Source organism: Tiliqua scincoides, chromosome 4, assembly GCF_035046505.1.
Source record: "Tiliqua scincoides isolate rTilSci1 chromosome 4, rTilSci1.hap2, whole genome shotgun sequence".
Classification (NCBI taxonomy): domain Eukaryota; kingdom Metazoa; phylum Chordata; class Lepidosauria; order Squamata; family Scincidae; genus Tiliqua; species Tiliqua scincoides.
The window spans coordinates 130,791,214-130,808,495 of record NC_089824.1 but is presented as its reverse complement, the minus strand read 5'-3'; the positions used below and the strand labels follow the sequence as shown (position 1 = coordinate 130,808,495).

The 17,282-nt window shown below is 45.5% G+C and overlaps 1 protein-coding gene across 1 annotated transcript; it reads right to left on the bottom strand.

Moving 5' to 3' along the window:
• Positions 1–15,971: 15,971 nt before the first annotated feature.
• On the bottom strand, positions 15,972–17,069 carry GPR88 (G protein-coupled receptor 88). The gene has a single exon (XM_066624557.1). The coding sequence runs from the start codon at positions 17,067–17,069 to the stop codon at positions 15,972–15,974; it is 1,098 nt and encodes a 365-aa protein (XP_066480654.1).
• Between the last annotated feature and the right edge of the window lie 213 nt (positions 17,070–17,282).

Genomic DNA, 17,282 nt, shown 5'->3' with positions numbered 1-17,282 from the left:
AGCCTGGGAAGGCAGCTCATCTGAGAGAAGGAAAACTCTGATCCCAAACCTCCACTGCCTTGTGGCTACATCCAGTTATGGAAAAGGCTTCAGGAGTCAACCTCGAGGCAAAATCTGGAGCCCGAGTCCCTGAGGCAGTTCACAGCTGTATACAGTCACGCTCTGGCAACTCCTGCGACGCCGCTGGAACCAACCGTATTGGCTTCTGCCTTTCCATTGGACCATTTCAGCAACGTGGAGAGGGAGGATTTGCTGCATGGGTAACAGTCTATCCTCCATATCTACTTTACCCAGGCTTCGCGCACTGGAGAGGACACTCTGTTCCAGAACCACCATTCAGGGCGCAATACCATAGTCTTCCAAGACTGAAGGATGCCAACAACATATAGGGATTACAGATATTGTTTTTACAGACGTCTATTCCTGTTAATGTTTTGTAAATCACACTGATCTCTAACAAGGTGCTCTAAAAAGTGAGTAAAATATACTATTTTATTTATGAAAGCAATATTTATTTATATGTTTCTTTGGCATGAAATTTTGACTAATTTTGTCAAAGGTCCAGGTGGGCACAGCTGTGGCTATATCCATGCCTTTAGTATTCATTCATCAGAAGAGAGTAGAAGTTGCTGATCTCCGGAGACAAATGAGATTGGAGAACTTGAGGGTCACTCCTTTTTTCTTCTTTAAATTAGAGCTTTGGTTGTCACTGACTGAGGACCTCTGAATTCCCAAACTGTCCCAGGTTGAATAGGAAAACCCCTACTTGCCTCTCCCGCTTTGAGACCTGATATCTCAAGTGTCTGCCTTTGTTCTGTCTGCTTCCCCCTTGATAGCAATTTCCTATATGACATTATTGTCAAATAAATTAGGGCCCAATCCTATCCAATTTTCCAGCACCAGTGCAGTCACAATGCGGCCCCAAGGTAAAGGAACAAATGTTCCCATACTTTAAGGAGGCCTCTGTGACAGCTGCCCCACCACGAGATGCAGTGTATGCCTCATTGGTGCAGCTGCACCAGCACTGGAAAATTGGATAGGATTAGGCCCTCAAACTCATGGAGGAGTCAGTTGGTCTGATTAAAAACAAAGTTGCACAGTCTTTAATGGGCGGTCCAGTTCCTACCTAAACCCCTGCACGGCAATGCAGTGGCGCTGGTGTGGCTTCCGCCGCATCGCTCAGGGGAGTTTTGGTTGCTGGATGTCACCTCAGGGTAAGGGATCATTTGTACCTTTGCCCAGGTTAAGCCCCAGCAGCTGCTATGGGGCAACTTGGACCTGCGCCAGCAAAATAGCTGAAGCAAATCCATGCTGCTCCATGAAAACGGATCAGGCCTGGGGCCAAAGGGGAAGGGGATCAGAGACAACACCCTTGGGCCTGATCCGCCTTCCTCCCCACCCTCATCACCACCCCATTCCACCCTCTAACACAATTCAAATTTCTTACACCATTCAATTCTGCTAAAACCCACAGCTCAATCTAATGCAACCGTCAGCTTGGTGATGTAGTGGCAGCAAAATGGCTTCTGCTACATCCTGTGGGGGCGTTTCAGCTTCTGGAGGCTTCCTCGGGGTAAGTCTATGATGGCCCACCAAATCTACTCAGACCTGCACCAGCTCTATAGCTGGTATAAGCCAGTACTGACATGGGAATTGAAGCTGAGAAGAGGGTTAGGTTCTGGAGTGCATTGCTGCCACTAAAATTGTGCCCTTCCCAGACCCAATCTGCCCCAATCCCTGCCCCATTCCACCCACCCCCACCTCACCCCCTGTGTGAACTTACTGGTGTAGGTGGCGTCCATTGTCTGCTGATGTACAGAGCTGGCTACTTGCCGCTTGTGGCAGCAGCCAGGCTATGCATATCTTCGTGTCATGTTTTGTGACAGCCAGAAAGTGTCTTACACCTCTGAGTGCTCATTCTGGTGACTGTCAGGATTGTGCCACCAGAAAGATTATCTATGGTGTTTTCCGCTTCTTCCTTTGGTTGTTTTTCCCCACTACTCCTTGAGCCAGCCAATGTTTATTTCATTTCCTTATTTAAACACATGACTTGCAAAAGTTATGACTTTGATCCAGAGCTATACAAGCAGAAGTTTGCTCATGCAATGGGACTTTTCTGCCACCTCCTCATTCTGCATGCCCCCCCCCCCCAAAACACTCCTGAGGATCAGGGAAACTTCCTTTAGAGAGGCATGGGATACCTCACAGGGAGCTGACTGACTGTAGGGATAGGGGGAATCAGAAGAAATCTAAGATGCATTCAAAAATTACTTAAGTTATATATGTTTTATGTTTTTGCTTTATGCAGTTGCTGTTTTTATATTTCAATCAGCCCCTGTACTGGTTATATTTTTATTCTTATGTTGTCCACTGCATTGAGCATTGGAAATGCAGAAACTAAGGGTGCAATCCTGCCCTTGATTTGGGCCGGCAGCCCAGGAGGGTTGCAAATGTGCCGTAAGGCATGTTTGCGCCTTCTCAGGAGGAAGCCGGGCAGCCCAGAAAAGCACCCGCCTGTGGAGGCCGACATAAGCCTCTGTGAAGGCTTCTTCCCCGTGAGTTGCGTTGGCCCAGCTGGGCCGATACAAGAAGGAAAGGTAGGCAGGAGGAGGTGGGAGGGAGGCGTTCCTGGGTCGGGGGAGGGTGGGCGGTGGGCAGCCCTGAGGGCAGGCAGGGAGCGGGAGGTGAGGCTGTGATCTGGTAGTTATGCCAGAACCCAACCCCTGTCCCGGGGATAACGGAGCGGTTCCAAGTCGCTCTGCTCTCCTCTGACTTGCACCACCTCTTGAGACCCATACCGACCAGAGGCCCTTACCTAGAGGTAAGGGGAAATGTTTCCCCTTGCCTCTGGCTGATCTGAGCCACTTATGGCCCCTATCCTGCACTGGATAAAGCACAAGCCTCTTGGCTTGCCTGTCCCAGCGCAGGGTAGGATTGCACCCTAAATCTTTTAAATAAATAAATATGCAATAAGAATTCATGTTCAGAAAAAATCCTATTGGCCAAATTGACAGCTTTGCAGTGTCACACACACACACACACACACACACACACACACACACACACACACACAGTCCTTACAAAGTGGAGTCAGCCATACATCAGTATATAATGTCATCGGCATACACGGTGCTCTTTATAGAGCAATACACATGGAGTAAATTCAATACAAACCACAATCCAGCGCTAGATTTAAACATGACTGCTGAAATCAATGGGCTTAAGCATGTTTAACATGGTATAAATATGTCGGGGGTGGGTTAAAATTGTGAGCATTTGAGAAAAAGCACATAGAAAGCAGCCATCAGTAACATGCCAAGGAAATCTGAGATGATTTTGTTTCAGCACAGAGGACCCACTATGCATGATCTCCTTGTGGAAGAGTGCCATCTAGCTTCTCTCTTTATGGCTCTTCTCGTGCAATTAATTGCCAAGATGCTAAGAAATGCTTCCATTCTCAAATATAGTCTGGTCACTGAAAGCTGTGTAGCTCTCCTGTACGTGCAGATGGTTCTTTGGTTTTTCCATGGCTCAAGAATACCTCGTTGTACTGGAGGGGAAGAAGGCAGTGATCCCATTGAGTCTAAGCACATAACAATGTATAACAGACTTGTTGGTCCAGGCCAAGATTCATGTGGTCCAACAAGACTGTGTCCCAGAGTGGCACTTTGCTGGTGCAGACCAGTTGAATGATCCATTTTCTTCAAGTAAAACCTTGCCCTGGTTCTTCTACCTCAGAAATGAATGTGTGAGGCAGCCTTTAGTAAATTATATATGCGGTTCTTGGAAAGCTAAGGGTGTGTTACAAATGCTTGTTCTTCGCTTGATGCCCCACATCTGAACATATACACTGACTTCATGGGAAGGGGTTTGAATCAGTGCTGTGCGATGACAACATGGAAATTGTATCTGCAGTGCCTTATTCACTCCTGCCAATGATCGCAAATACTACAGGCAAGTAAGGAACACGCATGTGGGAATGGAGCCTTTTGTATCTGCTTCACACTGTGGTTCTCACTTCCAGAGGGGGAGATGACCATGTCTGTTGCCACAAACACTAAAATCTTGAAACATCCTAAAGGCGACACAAGCCTAAAGGAACTCATGAATCTTGTTGCACCATTTATTTCAAAATAAGCTTTCGTGGGCCGCAGTCCACTTTGGTAGATGCCTGAAGTGAAATTCTCAGTAGGGAGGAGCATGTCTGCGCATACACCATACACGTGGATATTTAGAAACAGGGGAAAAAAATGTACAAGTTGGGATTGAAGAGCTATGAGATGGAATCAGTAACCATTATTCTGTGGAGTGCAAGGACTACAGTGCAGTCAAAACTACAGTGCAGTAACAGTAAAGTGCACAACTACTGGTTGTGGTAATTCAAGTACTGAGGCAGGAACAATGGGAACTCCTAGAGCTCAGACTTGTGAATGAAGGAACCAAATGGCCATGGAATGAGCCAAATGCAGTAGAGGAGGCCTGTTCTTATATGAAAACAAATGCAGATCTCAGCACACTGAAGAACAGCATCTGATGAAGAGGATTGTAATTGAGGATGAGGAAATAAATTGGACTTCGGGTTTTCAGCCACACCAAAACTTAGCAAGGTCCTCAAGGTGTTTGAGAATGATAATGATCCCTGCTACATCTGTGTTTATTAGGGAAAATGGGAATGCATGTTTTCTAAATAAAGAGGAAGGGCTTCATTGCACCCACAGATATTTATCTACAGTTATCTACTTCCATCTCTGAAGGACCTGCGCAACTTAATGTTGTTATATAGGCTAACTATCCACTCTACAGCTGGCTGGATTTTGTGGGGGGTATTTCTTATAAATTATTCAGACACAAAGCTAGTAGCCTCCAGGAACAGACAAGCATGGAACAGCAATTGAATGTTTTTAAAAGGTGAGGAAATTTTTACTGTGCCTCCCATAAGCTTTTAGATGAGGCCACTATGGAAACAGAGGAAGGGAGATGGTTTTAGACAAGCACTCAGTGTGGAACATTTGCTGGGTTTGGCCCATGTGGTGCTCCATATGCATACATTTGACTGGCACATCACAGCTAAGTGAGAATTAAAACATTGCACACTGCTTCAGATGTCAGGAGCTTTTGTGCCAGCCTGGAGCTGGCATTGCCTAACAAGGAATCGCCCAGTTCAGTTCAGTTCAACCACAAACACAATTGCAGCATGATCCTAGCCATGACTATGTAGACCCCATTCAGTTCAGCAGGGCTTACTCTCAAGTGAGCATGTTTAGTATTTCAATGTAGGTGACCATTGCAAAAGCCACTATCCTCTTGGCTTCAGCTCAGGGTGACCAGATACAATGGAGGACAGAATGCCTATACCTTTAACCATTGTATAAAGGAGGGAATTGGGGCAGGTGCAGCTCAACGTGGAAGGGTTTAAAAAGCTGCACCTGTCAAAATTCTCTCTTCTATACAGTGGTTAAAGTTATAGGCACTCTGTCCTCCATTGGATCTGATCACCCCTGCTTCAGCCCACAGTCTATCTTGCAGTATGGAGATAAAAACACTGTCCCAGTTATTTAGGGGTGTTGCAAGGCTTATTGAGACAAATTATGCAAAGTGCTTTAAACCCCCCCCCCCTATTATATAAATGCTATTAATATTAGTAACACATGGGAGAGACTTTAGTGTTAGGACCTTAAGAAGGTTTATTAGGTGATGTTTGGAAATTTGTGATCTAAAGGACAAGCCACACACACACCACAGCTGCATGAAAGGAAACTCCAATGGCCCCTTCTCAGTTGCACAGCACCCTTATACAGGGATGATTTGCACTGTGGAATGAGCAGGAAGCAGTATGGCCCATCCATGTAGCCACTGGAAGATGGCTGCATTGGTGGCAGATTGTGCCGAGCCTGAGGGGGCAGCAGATTTGGGATGCCTTTCACCCCGAGTCTGCTACCGCCACTGCCTCTCAGTACACATAGTGCTGATCCGCTTCATGCTCACTCAAACACAGCTGAGAAAGGCCCCCACAGAAAAGTAATTATTGAGACTATTTATAGCTCTTTTCAACCAAACAATGCTCAAAGTGGTTTACAGAACAAAAAGAAATGGAACGATGCTTCCCTCTTGCACAAGCTTTAAAAAAAAAGCAGACCAAAGAGGGACACCTGCAAACATCCCCCAGAAAAGAGGCCACACCAGGATGAAAAGGGACACTCCTGCCACTGAGCTTGCTAGAATGGTTGTTCCCTGGCGACAGGTTATGATGAGAGGAGGGGAGGGAATTGGAATGCGCGGCAACGCCAAAGAATTACAAAAGAAATGAGAACAAATTCATTTGTGCCTGTCTGGTTTGGCTCAGACATCGCTTTGGTCTCCCTCTTCTCCGGTTTCTATTAATAGCAGGCGACACTTGTAACATGCACTCTCGGCGGCACAAAAGAGTCTTTTGCAGCTTCTTCCAGAAAACAGTTCCTCCCTGCACAGTGTCCTCTCTATTGTACAAGACCTTGTTCCCTCCGATAACAGCTTCATTTTCCCATGATGGAGCTACCACACACGGCAATGGGCAGTACATCAGTGCATCCTGGCAGGCTCAGTGGGCAGCAAACAGACCCCAATGTTGGCACTACAGTGATCTGATATATACTCTACTCACCCTACACTCTTTATGTTGGCTGCCTATACAGCCCATGGAATTTCAGACTTTCAGTTCTGAAGGCCCTGAACAATTTGGTCACTGGCTCTTTTTGAGACCTGATTCTATACGGCTCCTATTCCCTGTTGGAAAATCCTGCCAACGCACCTTCAGTCAATGGGTGATCATTGTCATTCAGTGCATCATTCTAAAGATGTGCCTTTGCTCCTTTCCCTGTATCTTTAAGCATCTTAGAAATGCACCTTTAAATAATTACCAGTAGCAGCTCCCTCCCCAGGGAAAATATCAGCTGGGAGGGGGCAGTGGCATTGCTAAGGGGGTGCAGGATGCACTGGGTGATGTCCACTACTTGCCAAAAATTTTTAAATCTTGGTATTTTCGAATACCATCATGTTATGTATCAATTAAAGTGTAATTTCATACATAATGCAGTGAAACAAACCACATTGAAATATCTCTATTCTATCAAAAGTTTTAGCCAAAAAACCAGGAGAGGTGGGGTGATGGTACATCACCACACCCACTGCCCAGGGTGTTGCCCCACCTACTGCATGGGAGGTGGTCCATGTGATGTGCTGGCCTCCTGCATTGGGTGATGCAAATCCTTGTAACGCCACTGGTAGGGGGGATTTTTATCAGGACAGTGGCATCTAGGAAAGGATTAAACCCTCCACTTGCTACTCATACTGCACTCCAGACCCCAGATTCCTGTGGCTATTTTTTTTTTAAGTGAAAGACATAATGGTTGGCAACCTTCAGTCTCAAAAGACTATGGTATAAGCCTACGGCACCCAGTATTCCCAAGCAGTCTCCCATCCAAGTACTAACCCAGCCTGACCCTGCTTAGCTTCTGAGATCAGGCATGTGCAAGGTAACAGTTGCTGCTAGATGATGATCTGTTTAATGTCACATCCAGTTTGACCTTCTGAATCTCCAGACATTGTATTCCAAGGTTTTGCTTTAATATGGAAATTGCCCCAACAGCAGATTGGCAGTGCCGGAAAGAGAAACATTTTATATGCATAAAATGTATTAACTTTTAAGGACAATGCAAGAAGTTGTGACGCAAGACACAACTTGATATAGGCCAGGATGCCTGAGCCTTTAAGGGTGCCTTGAGTAAGGGAGAAGTTCAGAAGATGCAGCTTCTCCTGTCATGGCTTTCTGCACCACTGTGTATAAAACTGCCCAAATCCTTCCTTCTCAAAGATCTGTCAAAGGTACGGGCAGTCGAACTTTGCATCCAACACAATAACCCTGCCCTTCTGTCTACTGCAGCAGAACAAAATGCACAAGACTGAGTTGTTTTACACTTGCTCACACATCCCCCCTCCTACAGACTTAATTTTGCAATCTACCCACTATCAGCTGTTACCAGCCTCTGCACTATGGGGGAGGGCAATGTTTAAGCAGGCTGGAAATTTTAAGGTTTGGGAAGATGAAACACAGTGGCTCATATAGGTAGGATTTGTATGTTTGTACCTGTAAACTCACATATTCCAGAACTTATTCATAGAACTGTAGGGTGGAAAGGACCAGATGGCTATTCCATCTCATCCCACCCTCTATTCCATGCAAGAAAATTTACTAAGATGCCCACATTAACCATTTTTAAAAATTACTTTGGACTTACATAACCTAGATCAGGATTGGCCAGTTTCTTTTCTCCTTGGAGTCACTCTGTTTTTCACTGAATTATTTGGGGATCAAAAGTTGTTTGCTTTTGGTTTTAAGTTCCACAGCTCCATCTTGTCACAACTTTACAAGAAAATGAACACTGCTTAGCAGGATTCATAATTTTGGAATGCATCCTTTTGGCCAAGTTTAGGACAGTATACAAGACATAGACAGGGTGACCATATACAATGGAGGACAGAGTGCCTATGCCTTTAACCATTTTACAGCAGAGGGGATTTTGGCAGGTGCAGCTTTTAAAACCCTATTATGCTGAGCTGCACCTGCCAAAATTCCCTCTTCTAAACAGTGGTTAAAGGTATAGGCACTCTGTCCTCCATTGTATATGGTCACCCTAACATAGAATTAAAGTTATTTTCTCTCCTTGACAATGAATGGACGCTCTCTTTCCAGGGCAAATAACTGCAGAGACATGATTCAGACCCAGACCCAGACCATGGTGGGGCAGAGAGTTAACACCCACTCTCCCATGCTGTGGTCCCAATCTGTGAGGAGGTCCAATCTAGCTATTTACTGAATAAAAACAGGTATGCTAGCCTGAATCAAGTGCTTAGAATAATGTTTACTGTGACCCTTAGATAAAATGTTAGGCACAATTTGGAGGGCTGCTGGTGCTTGGAGAAAATTGTTTCACAAGTGAGATCAGACCGAAGGGCCACCAGTCAGATTGTACCGTAAGAAGAGACTGTAAGTAAGATGTACAGTCTGTACTGAACCAATGAAGTCTTGAACGCTCCAGGTGACTAAAGCAAATGAATTAAGCCTGCAATCTTTGGCTCCCAAATCTCCCAAGTTACTTGGGAGTAAGACCCATTGAATTCACTGGAACTGACTTCTGAGTAAATATCCATAGGATTATAGTGTAAGAGACATTCAGAAACTGTCAGAATCACCAGCCAACCTAAACTGTGGGAACATTTTTCTCTGTAAACCGCTTTGTGAACTTTTAGTTGAAAAGCAGTATATAAATACTGTTAATAACAACAACAACAACAACAACAACAACAACAACAACTGTGGGAACATTCCTTCCTGACTCTAAATACGGTAAATCAGTTTGAGCCTGATGCAAAAAGCATCAAGGAGAAGAACATTTTACTGATGGTGGGCGTGAATCCACCTGTTCCAACATCTGGCTGCTCAAGCTCTCTTGCATCAACATAGTGAAATGGCACTCATTGAGTGGCATCTAGGCAGCTCACTGCCAAAACAATTTTCAGGAATACACTCTAGTCCAGTGGTTCTCACACATTTAGCACTGGGACCCACTTTTTAGAATGAGAATCTTTCAGGACCCACTGGAAGTGATGTCATGACCGGAAGTGACATCATCAAGCAGGATAATTTTTAATAATCCTGGGCTGCAATCCTACCCACACTGACCCAGGAGTAAATCCCATTAACGATCATTGTTAAAAGCATCTTCATAGTAGTCTGCTAAACGTACAGATCTGTGACATTTCCCCAAATGCAGCCACATACCATGGTAGCATGAAGTCTAATATATTCAAAATGAAATCTGGAAATGAATGGGGGCCCACCTGAAATTGGCTCGTGACCCACCAAGTGGGTCCCGACCCACAGTTTGAGAAACACTGCTCTAGACCACTGTTCACTGCTTTAGTCCTGCAACATATTGCACATGAATTGACAGCTGCCCTTTTTCATACCACCAACTGAAAATGGTGTTTTTTCCCCCCCAGCAGAATGTAAATTGAGTCTGTTTCATCAGCTGCTACTTTCAAAGACCCTGAGGATAAGCAGGAATGCAAACTCATGAGTGCATTGCTTTTGTTGCCCTGGGGAAGAGCCCATTCTCTTGGTGTGAGAGGGTTTGCCAAGGATTTCAGCTTAAAGCAGTTCAACTAAGCACCATAGGGGGATGTTGAATGCTGTTGGGAGTGATTGGCAGGTTCATTGGAAAGCTAGACTTTTCTCCACCCCGCTACTAGGCTCACAGTCCTTAAAGACTCATCTTGTTTTTACTTGGCATTCAGTGTCAACCTGTGCAATGAGATAATGGGTGCTATCTAGAAACAGTTAGGTACACACACTTTTAAATCCCATGGAAATCTGTGGAGCATAACATACATAGATCGTCACATTATAAGCTAAACCTTACTGGCTTTTAACGAGATCCAGAAGGGTAGCTGTGCTAGTCTGTAGCAACAAACATGACAAGGAGTAGCCCACGAAAGCTCAGTCTGCTATGCTACATTTGCATGTCATTAAGGTACACAAGACTCCTTGTTGGATTTTCTATGGGAGTCCAATGATCCTAACTTTTGGTCAGTTTGCGCCAATCCTTCTAAAATTAGTCATATCTAGGGCTGCAATCATATGTATGCATACCCATGAGAAACACCCTTTTTATACAGTGGGATTTACTTCTAAGTACACATGCGTAGGATTGGGCTGCTAGTCTCATTTCAACAACATTAGTTGCAATGAATGAGAGTTCCATTGTTTTCAGAAGGGTATGCAACCCAATCCTTACATGCTCATTGGAAGCAAACCTCACAGCGTCAAATGGAGCTGACTCCCAAATACGTGTGTACAGCAGGGCAACCTTAGGCAGAGCTAACTTTCACTGGATTGGAGCCAGTGTTGCTAGGCTGATTTGACATTTTGCCGTGATGGTAAGTGAGGGCTTTTTCAGTGCCTTTCAAGAATGTTCAGAAACATACTGCTGTCTATATACCCGTGTTATAAAGGCAAGGTCAGTAGAGAAAGCCATGTGTGTGAATAGTGAGACACATCGGCTTCTGGGAAGCTGCTTTATTTCCAGTCATAGAACTCAGATACGGTAATTTTATACAGGAAGATCATGGTGGGATTAGCTATTTCCAAATGCAGCCTTTCACACTTTCTTCTATACAGGCCAGTGAGTCCCAAAGTAAAACTAGATGCACTTTTAAATATGATTCCAGTGCATGGGTGTCGAATATACCCCCAGACCTGACACTGGGATTGGGCCTAGTTTGGCCCCCAGGTAAATACTATTTCTCAGTGCAACCTGTTAACTCTCTTCCATGTAGATGAATGGCTGCCATCTATTAACATGGCTAAAGGTAAGGCATCCTTGTGATAGCGGGGCACCCATCCCTTGACACTGAGAAATTTGGCCTCTTCTGATCTCTCTCCTCCTCCAGGAGGAGGGACTGCATAGAGCTCATAGGAATGCATTCTAAGAACATAAGAACAGCCCCACTGGATCAGGCCATGGCCCATCTAGTCCAGCTTTCTGTATCTCACAGTGGCCCACCAAATGCCCCAGGGAGCACACCAGATAACAAGAGACCTGCATCCAGGTGCCCTCCCTTGCACCTGGCATTCTGACATAGCCCATTTCTAAAATCAGGAGGTTGCACATACACATCATGGCTTGTAACCCGTAATGGATTTTCCTCCAGAAACTTGTCCAATCCCCTTTTAAAGGCATCCAGGCCAGATGCTAAACAGAGATGGCCAGTAGCTCCTGAAACACTTATAGTTTTATTATTATAGGTCATATTTTATACTCCACTTTTCCTCCAAAAAGCTCGTGGTGAACTTGGAGGTTATCCTCACAACAACCCTGTGAGGTAGGTTAGACTGAAGGATAGTGCCTGGCCCATCTCGCATAACCTTGTTATCTTTTCAGCTCTAGGTGAAAAACCTTTTTATTGTTATTAAAAGGCAGGGCCTTTTAATTAATTTTAATTAATTTATAATACGATCTGTTCATCCCTGTTTTAAATGCTATATTAATCCTTTTTGTTGAAATTATTTATTTTAGGTTACGTTGCTGTTAGAGTCGATTTCTCTTGGTGAATTATTGTGTTTATTCTTGAAAACTCCTGTGGAGGCTCTTTTGAGAGATTAAAGGTGGGGTATAAATCTCTTTAATTAAGAAACAAGCACACACACATTAACAGTGATGGATTTACCACAAGATAGATATTGGCCTACTAACTCTTCTGCTTTGGATAGACAGAGACAATTCAGAATTTGCTTTCATTGGCTGGGGGCAGTGGCATAGCTAAGGGGGGCAGGGGTGTACATTGCCCCAGGTAACATGTCTTTAGGGAGTGCAAATGTGCACCCTGACGATGGACCTGAGGCAAAAAAGGAACATTCTGAGGCTCAGGAAGGCTGCATGTGGCCTCTCCAGGTCTCAGGCCTCCTGGAGGCCTTAGAAAGGCATTTCCGTTCTTGTGAAAACTGGAAGTGCCTTTCTAAGGGCTCCAGGGGGCTTTCTGAGGTGCGGTGAGGCTGTGAATGGCCTTCCCACACCTCAGGCCACCTCCCAGGTGTGACTAGATGGTGTTAAATTTGATTTTGTAGTATGAAGGGTGTTAAAATTGATTGCACACCCAGGTGCCAGATGCCTTTGCCACACCACTGGCTGGGAGTGCTAAATTGAACCTGCGCGATTAATATGCAAAGTGGAAAGATTACGCAAGCAGTGTTAATAAGAACATAAGAACAGCCCCACTAGATTAGGCCATTGGCCCATCTAGTCCAGCTTCCTGTATCTCACAGCAGCCCACCAAATGCCCCAGGGAGCACACCAGATAACAAGAGACCTCATCCTGGTGCCCTCCCTTGCATCTGGCATTCTGACATAGCCCATTTCTAAAATCAGGAGGTTGCGCATACACATCATGGCTTGTACCCCACAATGGATTTTTCCTCCAGAAACTTGTCCAATCCCCTTTTAAAGGCATCCAGGCCAGATGCCGTCACCACATCCTGTGGCAAGGAGTTCCACAGACCAACCACACGCTGAGTAAAGAAATATTTTCTCTTGTCTGTTCTAACTCTCCCAACACTCAATTTTAGTGGATGTCCCCTGGTTCTGGTGTTATGTGAGAGTGTAAAGAGCATCTCCCTGTCCATCACCTGCATAATTTTGTATGTCTCAATCATGTCCCCCCTCAGGCGTCTCTTTTCTAGGCTGAAGAGGCCCAAACGCCGTAGCCTTTCCTTGTAAGGAAGGTGCCCCAGCCCCGTAATCATCTTAGTCACTCTCTTTTGCACCTTTTCCATTTCCACTATGTCTAAGATTGTCCAGTGTCAACTCTCATCACTTATGATTTGTAATAGAAACCGAATGAAACTTCGGGTCAGAGGAATGACCCTCACATTGGCTCTGTTTATTCCGTCAACCACTTTCCCAGTAGACAGTCTTTTCTCAGCCCTGCTACCTGAGGTTCCTTAGAGGAGATACCAGACACTGATGCTTGGACCTTATTATCTGTGACAAGCATGTCTTCTGCCACTACGATGGAGAATGCCTCTACTACAAGTTAGTCTCCACTGGACTTTTGTGGGCCAAGGAAGAAATGGGAAATTCCAGGCAAAGCAGTTCAGGCACCGGTTGGTCCCAGATTCAACTTTGAATGTGAATTTGCAACTGGTTGTGTGCTCAGTGCCACATATCCAGGAGGGCTGCCTCCAGACAGCGTGTTCAATCTGGAACTTTGTTCACTCATTTTTACTGGAGCATTGACGTGACGCCATCAACATTCAACCTCAACAATTATCACTGTTCAGATGACCTGCTTTTTTTGATCTCTGAAAGCCTGAAGCGCCCCCCTCCCCCCCAGGAGCTCAGTTGCCACAAGTGTGGAACTGAAATGGGCAACTGAATTGGGAGGCCTGAGCTGAGAAGCCATCGAATGATGTGGTGGTCAGCAAATGATGACCTGCCTGTCTGCATTTGCTTGCCATGCATTGCTTGGTCACTCAGCCTTTTCATGCCCTTTCTCCTGGTGTTGCCTTTCACATTAGGGAAAAAAACCTCTTAAAAAAAGAAAAGACAGCTTCATATTTTTGCACTAGCCAAGGGCTGGCACCATGAAACATCACACAGGGCAAAGTCTGGGATGTTCAAATCCTGCCCCGCCTTCTCCTGATTTGCTAAAATGAAGAAAAAGAAATTTGTTATAAAAGAGCAGAATTGTGCTCCTAAACATTCAAATTACATGAAAACTAAGCCGCCGTTTCCCCCTCTCCCTTTTAGAAAGAAATCACGGATATTAACAAGGGAAATACTGCTATATTACGTATCATGTGGAAGCTCTATTTTAATTCCGCTCCCAGATGAATGTAGAATAGCCATGCCCTAGCAACACTAAAGAGGCTTACAGTGCAAGCCTATGCATGTCTACTCAAAAGTAAAACCCATTGATTTCCATGGGACTTACTCCCAGGTAAAGGATTGCTGCCTAGGTGATTTTGTAAGGTCAGTGGGTTGCAAGCATTTTCTCATTAGTTTCCCCCCTTCTCTCTCTCTCTCTCTCTCTCTCTCTCTCTCTGTGTCTTCAGAAAAACTTCAGAAAATCCAATGTTCTGTAAGGAGCAGATGAGCTGTGCAACCACCACTAGCGTGGATCTCATCTGCACCTTCTGATTTTATTTTGGTCATTTTAGTACTGGAAGTTCTGTAGGTTTTTATAGATCTGTTTTACCACAGCTGTGTATTTTACATACTTTGCTCTCTTACAACATAATGCTGTCTACTCAGAAGTAAGTCCCATTGTGTTTCATTATCACTGAGGGAGTTGCTGCTGGTTGTTTATATACCTTTTGGATTTTTAAAACTTGTGTGTATTATATATTTTATGTTATGTTTGTAATTACTGTATTTTTAAAAATCTTTTTTATATTTTGTAAAGCCACTTTTGGTGCCCATTTTGCGAAAAGCAGGCTTTAAATGAATGAGTAAACATGTTGTGGATCAGGGCTAGCTCAAGACCCCTTAGTGCCTGAGGTGCCATGCCAAATACATAGCCTTGCGTCAGGAAGTACCAGCCTCTTATTATCTCACTGGCCAGATCAGAAAAGGAAGAAGGAGATGGAAGGGAAGTGATAGTAGACCTCTAGTCCACCATTCATCTTTCCTGCACACTTTCTCTTCCGCCCCACCTCCATCTTCATCTTCCAATCTGGGGAGTGGGACGAGGAGGAAGGCAGTAGAGGTAAATAAGTGAATGGAAGTAGGCATCCTTGAACAATTACTTCCCCTGTCAGCTTCATAGAGGGACCAGCCCTCCTATGAATTTGTCATGGGTGTGATTTGTGCCGATGCACTGGGCAATCTCAGCCTTTTCTGAGGGAGATGTCAGCCTTGCCACTGCCATTCAGCACCTGAGCATAATTTTTTCTGGGCACGTTATCATTGGATCATTCAGTCGACTTTTTCATAACAATATTTGAACACTTCACCAAGTACGCATGCAAAAAAATAAAATGAACTCGTCCACTGGCAGCTGTTATGCCCACTAGCATAGATGGAATGAAGCAAATTTGGAAGGCAGCAAATCCAGTGTAACCTCCCAGGTGTGTCATGGCATGGAAAAAAAGATTTGACACCCAAATAAACCCATAGTCTGGAAGCACCCACTGACAGGCAATTTTGAGGTATATAAGATACTTTCATCTGGACTACACCAAACCACTGGAAAATGCCATCAAGTAAGATACCAGTTCAGTACAAATATACAAGTACATTTAAGCTGATAAGCATCTCTAGGGCAGCATTAAAAAGGAGCGGAGGCTGGTGCAGTGCACTTCAGTGAGTCATTTTCAGGCACAGACAAATGTCTCTCAGCACCTTTTCACTTGACACCTACATGGTTTCCTGGGTAGGTCATGGAAGTACTAAGCTCCCTATGCTCTCCACTTTTGTGCCCAGCTGTGATGGCGCCTGAGCCGGAAGAGACACTGTCGGAAGGGCTGTCGTGACCGCTGTGGCAGCCACTGCGACAGCTGGAGCTTCCCCTCCCCGCAGCACTAAACGCACACAGCGCCGGAATTCCTCATTCTTCCAAGTATACAGCAGTGGGTTGAAGGCAGGCAGAGAACAGAAGAGCAGCCAGCTGGCTAGTTGTAGTCCCCGTGGCATGGGCTGGAAGAAAAAGCCCAAGAGGCTGACCCACACCAGGGGCTGGGTGGCCAGGAGAAATGCAAGGCAGAGGAGCAAAACCGAAACGCTGCTCAAACGCCTCTGTGCCCGGCGTGGAACTGGGGCACCAGCCGGGAAGGGCAGCTGTTGCAGCAGGTGGAAATTGAGGACACTGACCCGTTTGACACTGCCCCGCACCCTCCTCACAATTCCCATGTAGCAGTGAAGCAAGAGAACTGTCTGACTGAGGACAGCCAAGGCGACCAGCAAGCCTGTATAGTTTGGGCTGTTGCTGCTGGTGGCACTTCTGGATTCCTGTGGGGTGGGTTGCCATGTCCGCAAGCCTGGTGGAACAAAGGCGAGAAGCAGGGCAAATGCCCAGGACGAGCCAATCATCCAAGCTGTGTGCTTCCGCTGGTAAATGGCCTGGTACGTGATGGGGGGCTTGGTGATGAGAACGTACCGGTTGAGCGCCACCAAGAGATGAGAAAGCAGTGAGACAATGAGCCCAAGGCCTACAAGCCCAACCCGGAGCAAGCAATATCCTTCTGAGTGAGCTGTAGGAGAATCAGGGGGTAGCAGCCCCTGCACTGCTTCCTGGGGCATCCAAAGGCCGCACACGCTCAGATCAGCAATACAACCGTTCACAATGAAAGCGTTGCTGGTGCTGCGCAGTTTCCTGAAGGTGAAGACTAGATAGATTACCATGATGTTGGACAAGGTTCCAGAGACGGCCAACAGCAAGTAGAGGAGGGACAGAGAGATCCTGGTTCCCAGGGAGTCTTCTTCACAAAGCAGCAGTTGCAAGGAGCTGGGACTCCGGGACAAGGAGGAATTGGGCATCCTGCTGTCCCACATGACCAACCTTGTCACTGCTCAATTCTGGAGATGGCTATGCTGAGCCATGAAGGAATCAGGATCAATCTGCTGAACCATGTGCAACAGAACAGGAGCAAAGGCTGATGCGGGAAAGGTCCAGAGCATGCAAAGTGTCTGAGAGTGGAGACAGTGATATCCAAGGCAGGCAGATAAACTGGCATGTATGAGGAGAAAAAA

What these genes read in the sequence shown, in the direction of transcription:
- GPR88 (XM_066624557.1), bottom strand. Translation starts at nt 17,069, where the DNA reads ATGCCCAATTCCTCCTTGTCCCGGAGTCCCAGCTCCTTGCAACTGCTG.